The 15297-nt window shown below is 34.1% G+C and overlaps 1 protein-coding gene across 1 annotated transcript; it reads left to right on the top strand.

The window, feature by feature from the left end:
• Nucleotides 1–516: 516 nt before the first annotated feature.
• On the top strand, nt 517–4504 carry LOC118216344 (urotensin-2 receptor-like). The gene has a single exon (XM_035397437.1). The coding sequence runs from the start codon at nt 821–823 to the stop codon at nt 1958–1960; it is 1140 nt and encodes a 379-aa protein (XP_035253328.1). The 5' UTR covers nt 517–820; the 3' UTR covers nt 1961–4504.
• The last annotated feature ends 10793 nt before the right edge of the window (nt 4505–15297 follow it).

Genomic DNA, 15297 nt, shown 5'->3' with positions numbered 1-15297 from the left:
AAAACGAGATTATGCTTTCTGATTTGGGTAATTAAAATTGAGGGAATAATTTCTCTTGTAGCCTATATAAAATCTTTTTGGGTCACAATTATGAAAAATCCGCCAAAATGTATTTTTCATGGGTAGCTTATCAGGATTTGAGGGCACACTTCATTTTCAATGTCATAATACGTGCCTTAAAAAATAAAACCGTTTTAAATGATTATGAACGCCAAATCAAGTTTTTTTTTAACACAGTTCGTGGTCTCGAAAACGTGAAAAATCATGTTGCCTTCAAGGCTGCAAAACACGCCACTCTTTTAATGCTCTAACCTCAGCATGAGATTAGAGAGGTGGTCCGGCTGGCTCTTGGATTGCTGGCTGTAAATCATTTTACTGTAAGTTATCATTCCTCATGTTTTATTTATATGACTCCCACCCTCGTGCCTACCTGCTGATAAAACTGGGAAATCATTCACATACCACCGGAGTACGGACGAAAATACGTCCAAAACCACGTGGAGGCATACGAGCTGAAACTAATTCGTCTGGGTCTATGACTAGATTATACGACCGAGCTTCAGTTCACTTAAATTCTATGTTGTGTTTACTATCCTTGATTAGATTGTTCGGTATGCTTTATTTTATTTTACTTTATTATTTTTTGCTTACTTTGATACAGACGTCAAACGGCGCGTAAAGTTATACCTTTACATAGCCTACATTAAGAAGGTTACAACGACATCATGAATGCGCCTGGAACTACATATTACATGATACTGCGCTGTGCACATTTTGTTTTGGAATTTCAAAAGTAGAAACGACCCTCGTGAAGCATTGAATGTATTTTGGAGAAATGGGTTCATTTGAAGGTGCGGCAGTGGTTCCTTGGAATCAGAAGAACGTTTCTGTGTTCTCCTTCAGCAATTTATCATCGCCAGCGCCTTTCACAGAATCCTCTGGTTCCTTCAACGAGCTCCTGATTACTTCTTTACTCGGGACAATCTTAACTGTGATGTGCTTGGTTGGCGTGATCGGAAATATTTACACGCTAATTATAATGAGTATTTCTGCAAACGTGACCGGTTCTTTGTGCATTTATATCGCAAATTTAGCCCTGGCAGACTTGTTATACCTGTCAACTATACCATTTGTAGTTTGTACTTATTTTTTGAAGGACTGGTACTTTGGAGACATCGGATGCCGGATTGTGTTCAGCCTTGATTTCCTCACTATGCATGCCAGCATCTTCATCCTCACCATAATGAGTACGGAAAGGTACCTTGCGGTGGTGAATCCTCTTGACAGCTTCGGCAGATCCAGACACTATAGACGGACAGTTACCTGCGCCGTTTGGGTCGCGTCTTTTTTGCTGGCGCTCCCGACTATGATCATGATTGATCTGAAAAGAAACGTTGAAAACGGAGTTGTGAAGCGCATGTGCCACCCGACATGGCAGATCCAGGCATACAAGGTGTACCTGACTGTGCTATTCAACACCTGCATCTTGGCTCCCGGGGTTATCATTGGATATTTGTATATCAGGTTAGCCAGGACTTACTGGATATCTCAAACCGAGGTTTTCACAACTAAGGACGTGCATCGGTGTCCCAAGCAGAAAGTGTTGTACATGATTTTCTGTATCGTTCTTATATACTGGACTTGTTTCTTACCTTTTTGGTTATGGCAGTTACTGAGCATACACTACTTCGGACATAGGGGACTGTCACATAGAACGACGATGTACGTAAACTTCGTTGTTACTTGTCTTGCCTACAGCAACAGTTGCATAAACCCTTTTCTCTATACATTGTTAACAAAAAATTACAAGGAATACTTGAAAGGACGTCAGAAGAACTGTAGATTTACGAGAAAATTCAGACACTCCTCTCAACGGTCTGTTTCGTCTGGAAGTCACCAGTTCACGGACACGCTTACCGTCACGCATTTAAGGAGTGCTACGGGTGGCTGCAATGTTTAAGTGTGAAATATGTTCTGAACAAGACACCGCACCATTTGGCAATCTTCAGTACGATGCAATATGTGTGTTACTTCTCCATTAAATGAATATACATTTTCATTGGAACAATCTAGGTTGATGCTCATGGTGTGATGCCACGAATCTTAATGGTAAATTATGAAAAGTAATTTTTCATTCGTATTACACTTGGGAATTAACGTTCAACTGCACATTTGGCACTCATGCATGTATAAGTTCTGGAACAGTAAATACATCCACAGCTGTCCTGAATGCTGAAGTCAATTAAGTTAACCGAATTATTTGGTTTATTGGACTATATCATTTATTTTGCATTTGACTGAACAATTAATTCGTCAGGACTAAATGTTCGCACAAGCTTGGAGTTTTTTTGGGAAAGAATTTATCATGATTCTGAATGCAAGCGCGGTGGCCAATATTCAAGACTCCCTGGACGGTAGATATGTCACTGAATCTTGTTTTGGACATTTGCACAATATTATGCTTATTTGAAGACGTTATTCACTGAGAGCATTGTAGGGACGTAAATGGTAAGCATGCTGAAAAACGCATTCCGGCGAGAATACAATTGGAGGAATGTTCTCCACACAAAAACGTAACCTGTCGTTATCCTAGTGCTTTGATCGATGGTGTTATGCTCTCTGTGGGATTAAGATGCATTCCATTTTGAACAAAGCCAATTTTTCCAGCCCAAGTATTTCAAAAAAAAATTCTAAGAACGGTATTTGTTAAACATGCTTAATGGTAATATCAAAAATTGTACCTCAATGACGAAGTCACAAAGTTATCTCGAATCTACACGTACCCGATTGTGTGCAAATCTCACATCCTCGTTTGCGCTTGAATAAAGATGCATGATAAAGCGAGGATTATTGCCTCGAGAGAACATTTCAATGAGCAAAATGTCTTGAGCGAAAGGCGACGCGATTCCTTAAACGATGATATAGCAGTGTAAACTAGTTGAAGTTAATTGCATGAATTTCTCTGTAGAACTATAGCCTGTTGGTATGGCGTGGCTGTTCAGCTTATTTGTTACTTCGTTCTTTGTTTCTACATAAAGAGTCCGGTCCCCTCTATTAAGCACAAGTGATATTGAAACTTTGCAATAAATCTATTATTACCATTTTATCAATAGCTACTGTTTATAGTGCAACGCTTTAATTTTCTCGGAATTAGGGGAACACAGCATAAAATAGGATCCCTTAGGAATACCTTTTTCGTAGATTTCCATATGGGTGAAAATCTGAAATTAGTTTACACAAAGCTCATATATTCCAATGTACAAATGCTACATTTTAAATACGCAAACTGATCAATCATTTTTTTAAGTAAAATATTTGTTTATTATTGGCATCTTACCCCATGTTCCCTAATATCACTGTTACTAATTTCTTGTGTCCACTTCTCATCTTACAGTCCTGAAGATTTCATAGAATCTTTACAATCAACAATTGATTGACACCCAGATCAATAGTGATTTAACTTTTATATCCAATCAGCGATGTGAATTCAATTAAGGCTTGTACATGGTCCTCTATTGGAGATTTGTGTCATCTGATCATTGCTTAACGTGTAAAATGTTGAGCTTGTATTTGTATAAGGTGACTTTTGTCAACGCTGGGCATTTCATCTTCCGAAGTCATTTTGACTATTGAATGTGTGACGTCTTGCACGAAAACGCAATGCAAAATGCGGTGAGAATCAACAATAGGAAAGGACCCATGTAAAGAAAACACGACTGCAATGTACTCGCAAGTGCTCATGAAAATGCATGTCAACAATTCCCCCCATTCTCTCACTCTGACTTGTACCCCTGTGGATTTCTTTGCAACACGTTTGTTGTGGCTGCGCAGCTTTATCATAATGGATTGCGGTAGTACACGTATTCAGTAATAGAAAAGATCACTAATTTTATTCAATTATTGATTGCCCTTGGTGAGACTCGGCTATACATATTTTATTTAAATGTGTTTTCGTTGTTGTTGTTGTTGTTTTTTAAAGGCCATTTATGCTTCTCTCCCTGGACTGTCGAGATGCAAATCATATGCAATCGTACAGTTGCAGCACATCAAATCCCATGTAGTCCAATTTGAAGGAAAAAGTGGCACAAAGGTACCGTTTAGCTTGCTGTCTATCACTGTTTATTTAAAACTACAGGGGATTTTCAGGAAGGACAGCAAAGTGCTTAAATCTATTATTCTTCAAAGCGTCAAACTCAGCACGATCAATGATTCATAGAATGAAATGCAGAACCTTTCTTATTGGGCAGGTTCGTTTTTCTTTCAATTTATATAAAATTTAAACTCAAAATCAACTTTTGTCCATACTGAAAAAACTGATTGTACTTGAAAGAAAATCTTGATGTAATTCATTGTTTATTGTAATTTGTTATTTTTATATAGCTTTGGGGTGACTTGTTTTCGATGAACTGCTTTCTCATCTCTGATATAACTAGTTTGTTCATATCCGGGGGAGTTTTCAGCTTTGTTATATAAATAAATATGTTTTAAAAAAACTTTTTGCACATTCATTTTAGGATTTAGCTTATTTCCTCACTGTTAAGGGCCCAAATTAGGGATAGGGTTAGGAAAACCGTAAGTCTGAGGGTAAAGGCGAGTTCACAGCTGTGTTCAGCAGCTTGAAGAATGGTTAGGACACAGGTTTGTTAATGATTTTGAATGAATCAAATATTTTCTACTGTAGCATGGGTACCTATGGCCATTAAAAAATGAGCAATATATTAATATTTTTTCAATGAAAAAAAATCTTTTTAAAAGACCTGAAACATATTATTTTGCATTTGTATTATTGTATTCGTGATATTTACCTTGATTTTTAATAGATTTAAAATGGGTTTTCTGAAGTTTTCCAAGCTACCAATGCGTCAATTAGGGTTAAGGGCCCAAATTAGGGTTAGGGTTAGGAAAACCGTAAGTCTGAGGGTGAAGGCGAGTTGACGGCTGTGTTCAGCAGCTTGAAGAATGGTTAGGACACAGGTTTGGTAATGATTTTGAATGAGTCAAATATTTTCTACAGTAGCATGGGTACCTATAGCCATTAAATAATGAGCAATATATAAAAATTTTTTCGAGGAAAAAATCTTTTTAAAAGACCTGAAACATATCATTTTCCCTTTGTATTATTGTTTGCGTGATATTTACCTTTATTTTTAATAAATTTAAAATGGGTTTTCTGAAGTTTTCCAAGCTACCAATGGCTTCAATTAGGGTTAAGGGCCCAAATTAGGGTTAGGGTTAAAAAAACCGTAAGTCTGAGTGTAAAGGCGAGTTCACAGCTGTGTTCCGCAGCTTGAAGAATGGTTAGGACACAGGTTTGGTAATGATTTTGAATGAGTCAAATATTTTCTACTGTAGCATGGGTACCTATGGCCATTAAAAAATGAGCAATATATTAAATATTTTTTCAATGAAAAAAAATCTTTTTAAAAGACCTGAAACATATTATTTTCCATTTGTATTATTGTATTCGTGATATTTACCTTGATTTTTAATAGATTTAAAATGGGTTTTCTGAAGTTTTCCAAGCTACCAATGGCTTCAATTAGGGTTAAGGGCCAAAATTAGGGTTAGGGTTAGGAAAACCGTAAGTCTGAGGGTGAAGGCAAGTTGACGGCTGTGTTCAGCAGCTTGAAGAATGGTTAGGACACAGGATTTGTAATGATTTTGAATTAGTCAAATATTTTCTACTGTAGCATGGGTACCTATGGCCTTTAAAAAATGAGCAATATATTAATATTTTTTCAATTAAAAAAATCTTTTTAAAAGACCTGAAACGTATAATTTTCCTTTTGTATTATTGTATTCGTGATATTTACCTTGATTTTTAATAAATTTAAAATGGGTTTTCTCAAGTTTTCCTAGCTACCAATGGCTTCAATTAGGTTTAATGGCCCAAATTAGGGTTAGGGTTAGGAAAACCGTAAGTCTGAGGGTGAAGGCAAGTTGACGGCTGTTTTCAGCAGCTTGAAGAATGGTTAGGACACAGGTTTGGTAATGATTATGAATTAGTCAAATATTTTCTACTGAAGCATGGGTACCTATGGCCTTTAAAAAATGAGCAATATATTAATATTTTTTCAATTTAAAAAATCTTTTTTAAAGACCTGAAACATATAATTTTCCTTTTCTATTATTGTATTCGTGATATTTACCTTGATTTATAATAAATTTAAAATGGGTTTTCTCAAGTTTTCCAAGCTACCAATGGCTTCAATTAGGGTTAAGGGCCCAAATTAGGGTTAGGGTTAGGAAAACCGTAAGTCTGAGGGTAAAGGCAAGTTGACGGCTGTGTTCTGCAGCTTGAAGAATGGTTAGGACACAGGTTTGGTAATGATTTTGAATGAGTCAAATATTTTCTACTGTAGCATGGGTACCTATGGGCATTAAAAAATTAGCAATATATTAAATATTTTTTCAATGAAAAAAAATCTTTTTAAAAGACCTGAAACATATTATTTTCCATTTGTATTATTGTATTCGTGATATTTACCTTGATTTTTAATAGATTTAAAATGGGTTTTCTCAAGTTTTCCAAGCTACCAATGGCTTCAATTAGGGTTAAGGGCCCAAATTAGGGTTAGGGTTAGGAAAACCGTAAGTCTGAGGGTAAAGGCGAGTTCACAGCTGTGTTCAGCAGCTTGAAGAATGGTTAGGACACAGGTTTGGTAATGATTTTGAATGAGTCAAATATTTTCTACTGTAGCATGGGTACCTATGGCCATTAAAAAATGAGCAATATATTAAATATTTTTTCAATGAAAAAAAATCTTTTTAAAAGACCTGAAACATATTATTTTCCATTTGTATTATTGTATTCGTGATATTTACCTTGATTTTTAATAGATTTAAAATGGGTTTTCTGAAGTTTTCCAAGCTACCAATGGCTTCAATTAGGGTTAAGGGCCCAAATTAGGGTTAGGGTTAGGAAAACCGTAAGTCTGAGGATAAAGGCGAGTTGACGGCTGTGTTCAGCAGCTTGAAGAATGGTTAGGACACAGGTTTGTTAATAATTTTGAATGAGTCAAATATTTTCTGCTGTAGCATGGGTACCTATAGCCATTAAATAATGAGCAATATATAAAAAAATTTTCGAGGAAAAAATCTTTTTAAAAGACCTGAAACATATCATTTTCCCTTTGTATTATTGTTTGCGTGATATTTACCTTGATTTTTAATGAATTTAAAATGGGTTTTCTGAAGTTTTCCAAGCTACCAATGGCTTCAATTAGGGTTAATGGCCCAAATTAGGGTTAGGGTTAGGAAAACCGTAAGTCTGAGTGTAAAGGTGAGTTCACAGCTGTGTTCAGCAGCTTGAAGAATGGTTAGGACACAGGTTAGTTAATGATTTTGAATGAATCAAATATTTTCTACTGTAGCATGGGTACCTATGGCCATTAAAAAATTAGCAATATATTAATATTTTTTCAATGAAAAAAAATCTTTTTAAAAGATCTGAAACATATTATTTTGCATTTGTATTATTGTATTCGTGATATTTACCTTGATTTTTAATAAATTTAAAATGGGTTTTCTCAAGTTTTCCAAGCTACCAATGGCTTCAATTAGGGTTAAGGGCCCAAATTAGGGTTAGGGTTAGGAAAACCGTAAGTCTGAGGATAAAGGCGAGTTGACGGCTGTGTTCAGCAGCTTGAAGAATGGTTAGGACACAGGTTTGTTAATGATTTTGAATGAGTCAAATATTTTCTGCTGTAGCATGGGTACCTATAGCCATTAAATAATGAGCAATATATAAAAAAATTTTCGAGGAAAAAATCTTTTTAAAAGACCTGAAACATATCATTTTCCCTTTGTATTATTGTTTGCGTGATATTTACCTTGATTTTTAATGAATTTAAAATGGGTTTTCTGAAGTTTTCCAAGCTACCAATGGCTTCAATTAGGGTTAAGGGCCCAAATTAGGGTTAGGGTTAGGAAAACCGTAAGTCTGAGGGTAAAGGCAAGTTGACGGCTGTGTTCCGCAGCTTGAAGAATGGTTAGGACACAGGTTTGGTAATGATTTTGAATTAGTCAAATATTTTCTACTGTAGCTTGGGTACCTATGGCCATTACAAAATGAGCAATATATTAAATATTGTTCAATGAAAAAAAATCTTTTTAAAAGACCTGAAACATATTATTTTCCATTTGTATTATTGTATTCGTGATATTTACCTTGATTTTTAATAGATTTAAAATGGGTTTTCTGAAGTTTTCCAAGCTACCAATGGCTTCAATTAGGGTTAAGGGCCCAAATTAGGGTTAGGGTTAGGAAAACCGTAAGTCTGAGGATAAAGGCAAGTTGACGGCTGTGTTCTGCAGCTTGAAGAATGGTTAGGACACAGGTTTGGTAATGATTTTGAATTAGTCAAATATTTTCTACTGTAGCATGGGTACCTATGGGCATTAAAAAATGAGCAATATATTAATATTTTTTCAATTTAAAAAATCTTTTTAAAAGACCTGAAACATATTATTTTCCATTTGTATTATTGTATTCGTGATATTTACCTTGATTTTTAATAGATTTAAAATGGGTTTTCTGAAGTTTTCCAAGCTACCAATGGCTTCAATTAGGGTTAAGGGCCCAAATTAGGGTTAGGGTTAGGAAAACCGTAAGTCTGAGGGTAAAGGCGAGTTCACAGCTGTGTTCAGCAGCTTGAAGAATGGTTAGGACACAGGTTTGGTAATGATTTTGAATGAGTCAAATATTTTCTACTGTAGCATGGGTACCTATGGCCATTAAAAAATGAGCAATATATTAAATATTGTTCAATGAAAAAAAATCTTTTTAAAAGACCTGAAACATATTATTTTCCATTTGTATTATTGTATTCGTGATATTTACCTTGATTTTTAATAGATTTAAAATGGGTTTTCTCAAGTTTTCCAAGCTACCAATGGCTTCAATTAGGGTTAAGGGCCCAAATTAGGGTTAGGGTTAGGAAAACCGTAAGTCTGAGGATAAAGGCGAGTTGACGGCTGTGTTCAGCAGCTTGAAGAATGGTTAGGACACAGGTTTGTTAATGATTTTGAATGAGTCAAATATTTTCTGCTGTAGCATGGGTACCTATAGCCATTAAATAATGAGCAATATATAAAAAAATTTTCGAGGAAAAAATCTTTTTAAAAGACCTGAAACATATCATTTTCATGTTTATTATTACTATGGCCATTAAAAAATGAGCAATATATAAAATATTTTTTCAATTAAAAAAATCTTTTTAAAAAACATGAAACATATAATTTTACTTTTGTATTATTGTATTCGTGATATTTACCTTGATTTATAATAAATTTAAAATAGGTTTTCTCAAGTTTTCCAAGCTACCAATGTCTTCAATTAGGGTTAAGGGCCCAAATTTGGGTTAGGGTTAGGAAAACCGTAAGTCTGAGGGTAAAGGCGAGTTCACAGCTGTGTTCAGCAGCTTGAAGAATGGTTAGGACAAAGGTTTGGTAATGATTTTGAGTGAGTCAAATATTTTCTACTATAGCATGGGTACCTATGGCCATTAAAAAATGAGCAATATATTAATATTTTTTCAATGAAAAAAAATCTTTTTAAAAAATCTGAAACATATTATTTTGCATTTGTATTATTGTATTCGTGATATTTACCTTAATTTTTAATAAATTTAAAATGGGTTTTCTGAAGTTTTCCAAGCTACCAATGGCTTCAATTAGGGTTAAGGGCCCAAATTAGGGTTAGGGTTAGGAAAACCGTAAGTCTGAGGGTAAAGGCGAGTTCACAGCTGTGTTCAGCAGCTTGAAGAATGGTTAGGACACAGGTTTGGTAATGATTTTGAATGAGTCAAATATTTTCTACTGTAGCATGGGTACCTATGGCCATTAAAAAATGAGCAATATATTAAATATTGTTCAATGAAAAAAAATCTTTTTAAAAGACCTGAAACATATTATTTTCCATTTGTATTATTGTATTCGTGATATTTATCTTGATTTTTAATAGATTTAAAATGGGTTTTCTGAAGTTTTCCAAGCTACCAATGGCTTCAATTAGGGTTAAGGGCCCAAATTAGGGTTAGGGTTAGGAAAACCGTAAGTCTGAGGATAAAGGCGAGTTGACGGCTGTGTTCAGCAGCTTGAAGAATGGTTAGGACACAGGTTTGGTAATGATTTTGAATTAGTCAAATATTTTTTACTGAAGCATGGGTACCTATGGCCTTTAAAAAATGAGCAATATATTAATATTTTTTCAATTAAAAAAATCTTTTTAAAAAACCTGAAACATATAATTTTCCTTTTGTATTATTGTATTTGTGATATTTACCTTGATTTTTAATAAATTTAAAATGGGTTTTCTCAAGTTTTCCAAGCTACCAATGGCTTCAATTAGGGTTAAGGGCCCAAATTAGGGTTAGGGTTAGGAAAACCGTAAGTCTGAGGGTGAAGGCAAGTTGACGGCTGTTTTCAGCAGCTTGAAGAATGGTTAGGACACAGGTTTGGTAATGATTATGAATTAGTCAAATATTTTCTACTGAAGCATGGGTACCTATGGCCTTTAAAAAATGAGCAATATATTAATATTTTTTCAATTTAAAAAATCTTTTTTAAAGACCTGAAACATATAATTTTCCTTTTGTATTATTGTATTCGTGATATTTACCTTGATTTATAATAAATTTAAAATGGGTTTTCTCAAGTTTTCCAAGCTACCAATGGCTTCAATTAGGGTTAAGGGCCCAAATTAGGGTTAGGGTTAGGAAAACCGTAAGTCTGAGGGTAAAGGCGAGTTCACAGCTGTGTTCAGCAGCTTGAAGAATGGTTAGGACACAGGTTTGGTAATGATTTTGAATGAGTCAAATATTTTCTACTGTAGCATGGGTACCTATGGCCATTAAAAAATGAGCAATATATTAAATATTGTTCAATGAAAAAAAATCTTTTTAAAAGATCTGAAAGAATGCAACTTGAAGAATGGTTAGGACACAGGTTTGGTAATGATTTTGAATGAGTCAAATATTTTCTACAGTAGCATGGGTACCTATAGCCATTAAATAATGAGCAATATATAAAAAAATTTTCGAGGAAAAAATCTTTTTAAAAGACCTGAAACATATCATTTTCATGTTTATTATTACTATGGCCATTAAAAAATGAGCAATATATAAAATATTTTTTCAATTAAAAAAATCTTTTTAAAAAACATGAAACATATAATTTTACTTTTGTATTATTGTATTCGTGATATTTACCTTGATTTATAATAAATTTAAAATAGGTTTTCTCAAGTTTTCCAAGCTACCAATGTCTTCAATTAGGGTTAAGGGCCCAAATTTGGGTTAGGGTTAGGAAAACCGTAAGTCTGAGGGTAAAGGCGAGTTCACAGCTGTGTTCAGCAGCTTGAAGAATGGTTAGGACAAAGGTTTGGTAATGATTTTGAGTGAGTCAAATATTTTCTACTATAGCATGGGTACCTATGGCCATTAAAAAATGAGCAATATATTAATATTTTTTCAATGAAAAAAAATCTTTTTAAAAAATCTGAAACATATTATTTTGCATTTGTATTATTGTATTCGTGATATTTACCTTAATTTTTAATAAATTTAAAATGGGTTTTCTGAAGTTTTCCAAGCTACCAATGGCTTCAATTAGGGTTAAGGGCCCAAATTAGGGTTAGGGTTAGGAAAACCGTAAGTCTGAGGGTAAAGGCGAGTTCACAGCTGTGTTCAGCAGCTTGAAGAATGGTTAGGACACAGGTTTGGTAATGATTTTGAATGAGTCAAATATTTTCTACTGTAGCATGGGTACCTATGGCCATTAAAAAATGAGCAATATATTAAATATTGTTCAATGAAAAAAAATCTTTTTAAAAGACCTGAAACATATTATTTTCCATTTGTATTATTGTATTCGTGATATTTATCTTGATTTTTAATAGATTTAAAATGGGTTTTCTGAAGTTTTCCAAGCTACCAATGGCTTCAATTAGGGTTAAGGGCCCAAATTAGGGTTAGGGTTAGGAAAACCGTAAGTCTGAGGATAAAGGCGAGTTGACGGCTGTGTTCAGCAGCTTGAAGAATGGTTAGGACACAGGTTTGGTAATGATTTTGAATTAGTCAAATATTTTTTACTGAAGCATGGGTACCTATGGCCTTTAAAAAATGAGCAATATATTAATATTTTTTCAATTAAAAAAATCTTTTTAAAAAACCTGAAACATATAATTTTCCTTTTGTATTATTGTATTTGTGATATTTACCTTGATTTTTAATAAATTTAAAATGGGTTTTCTCAAGTTTTCCAAGCTACCAATGGCTTCAATTAGGGTTAAGGGCCCAAATTAGGGTTAGGGTTAGGAAAACCGTAAGTCTGAGGGTGAAGGCAAGTTGACGGCTGTTTTCAGCAGCTTGAAGAATGGTTAGGACACAGGTTTGGTAATGATTATGAATTAGTCAAATATTTTCTACTGAAGCATGGGTACCTATGGCCTTTAAAAAATGAGCAATATATTAATATTTTTTCAATTTAAAAAATCTTTTTTAAAGACCTGAAACATATAATTTTCCTTTTGTATTATTGTATTCGTGATATTTACCTTGATTTATAATAAATTTAAAATGGGTTTTCTCAAGTTTTCCAAGCTACCAATGGCTTCAATTAGGGTTAAGGGCCCAAATTAGGGTTAGGGTTAGGAAAACCGTAAGTCTGAGGGTAAAGGCGAGTTCACAGCTGTGTTCAGCAGCTTGAAGAATGGTTAGGACACAGGTTTGGTAATGATTTTGAATGAGTCAAATATTTTCTACTGTAGCATGGGTACCTATGGCCATTAAAAAATGAGCAATATATTAAATATTGTTCAATGAAAAAAAATCTTTTTAAAAGATCTGAAAGAATGCAACTTGAAGAATGGTTAGGACACAGGTTTGGTAATGATTTTGAATTAGTCAAATATTTTCTACTGTAGCTTGGGTACCTATGGCCATTACAAAATGAGCAATATATTAAATATTTTTCAATGAAAAAAAATCTTTTTAAAAGACCTGAAACATATTATTTTCCATTTGTATTATTGTATTCGTGATATTTACCTTGATTTTTAATAGATTTAAAATGGGTTTTCTGAAGTTTTCCAAGCTACCAATGGCTTCAATTAGGGTTAAGGGCCCAAATTAGGGTTAGGGTTAGGAAAACCGTAAGTCTGAGGGTAAAGGCGAGTTGACGGCTGTGTTCAGCAGCTTGAAGAATGGTTAGGACACAGGTTTGTTAATGATTTTGAATGAGTCAAATATTTTCTGCTGTAGCATGGGTACCTATAGCCATTAAATAATGAGCAATATATAAAAAAATTTTCGAGGAAAAAATCTTTTTAAAAGACCTGAAACATATCATTTTCCATTTGTATTATTGTATTCGTGATATTTACCTTGATTTTTAATAGATTTAAAATGGGTTTTCTGAAGTTTTCCAAGCTACCAATGGCTTCAATTAGGGTTAAGGGCCCAAATTAGGGTTAGGGTTAGGAAAACCGTAAGTCTGAGGATAAAGGCGAGTTGACGGCTGTGTTCAGCAGCTTGAAGAATGGTTAGGACACAGGTTTGTTAATGATTTTGAATGAGTCAAATATTTTCTGCTGTAGCATGGGTACCTATGGCCATTAAAAAGCAATATATTAAATATTTTTTCAATTTAAAAAATCTTTTTAAAAGACCTGAAACATATCATTTTCCTTTTGTATTATTGTATTCGTGATATTTACCTTGATTTTTAATAGATTTAAAATGGGTTTTCTGAAGTTTTCCAAGCTACCAATGGTTTCAATTAGGTTTAATACCATAGTTTAAATTATAATAAATGCTGACTAAATAATACAGAGAGCTTTACTGCTAAACAGTCAACATTTTCAACTTTACTAAATCTCATTTGCAGTAGAAATTATCTTGTTTTACATTTCAGTTGATCGAAACCCACAATTGTTTCTTTTTAAAATAAATTATACCACTCTGCTCCACAGGCACTTAGCAGAATATTTTAATGCACCAAATTGAGTGTAAAGGCTACTTGCATATGCATAAATCTGACCGATGGCTCATGATGTAGTGCCCTTGAGAGCCTCACTTCTGCAATAAATGGCTTGTCTTAAGCGGTTGTCAGACCTGTTGAAGGGTTCACTGAAATGAGTGAGTGGCATTAATTTTACATCACCATATTAGAACCTGACTTTCTCCAGATGTGTTGAAAAGTTTTGACGTGTGAAACCTAAAATGTTTGAGTGAGAAAGCAAAAATACATTGTTATTTTTTCTGTGTTCAGAATCTAAATCATTCATAGTTTAATCGGACAAAGCCGCATGGGTTGAATGGAGAAGCTTGTTTAACTCAAGTTTGTAATCATCTCCTGGGCTCCAACCATGTCACAACACTGCTCTGCCCATCCATTACAGATTAAAAAATTACTTTAATACTTTCTGTGCTTGAATGCTTGTCATTGGCTAGAGGCTTCATTCTCAAGTTCAGTGGGACCCCTTTGAATTACATCTTATCAGAATCTTAGACTGTTCTTTGACTTCTGTCCTTGGGCATATCTTTTTATGATTATTCATAAACTGTGATGCAGCAGAAACCTCTGATACAGTACCTACTGGCAGAGATGATGGACCAGGCGGTATTGGTATTGCAGTGAAGTCTGGTGTGTTGCTCTGTGCAGCCATTTTCAGTGTGTTTCTGTGGCACAAAGAACACATTCCAACATTTACTCTGTAAACTTCTGCCGAGAACAGAATTTTCTAAACAAAATAATATTATTATTATTATTATTATTATTATTAATAATAATAATAATAATAATAACAATAATAATAATAAACATATAGTTTAGATTTATAGGCATGATAGGAATTTGACCACATTCTCTTCACATAGCTAAAAAAGGCAAATTTACAGATATCTGCAATTATTAGTTAGCAAGCAACGTAGCTTCCATACAAAACCAAGATGGTGACCGCAAAGTTTTTACAACATTCTTTTGCCTGTGTATTGAGTGTCTGGTAATTGGCTAATTTCAAAATGAGATGTTCTCATTGGCAGATGTAGCTAAATGTCCAATGGGCAGAATTATTGATAGTGGTACTGGACCATTTGTGATGATATATTTGGCAGTAAAAAGGAGAAAATGCAAAATAACCCAAGTTTGAGGCTTGTTTGGACACATGACGTTGTTTCTGAATTCTGTCTGTTTACATGAATTCAAAAAGTACAGAAGTTAATGCTTTTAAGGGCTGAGAGCTGGCATGGCTCTCTCTCACTATTTAAATATTATATACAGTACTGTGCAAAAGTC

This window comes from Anguilla anguilla, chromosome 17, assembly GCF_013347855.1.
Source record: "Anguilla anguilla isolate fAngAng1 chromosome 17, fAngAng1.pri, whole genome shotgun sequence".
In the NCBI taxonomy this organism is placed as follows: domain Eukaryota; kingdom Metazoa; phylum Chordata; class Actinopteri; order Anguilliformes; family Anguillidae; genus Anguilla; species Anguilla anguilla.
Note: the sequence above shows the minus strand (reverse complement) of the source record. Positions and strands in the feature narration are given on the sequence as shown.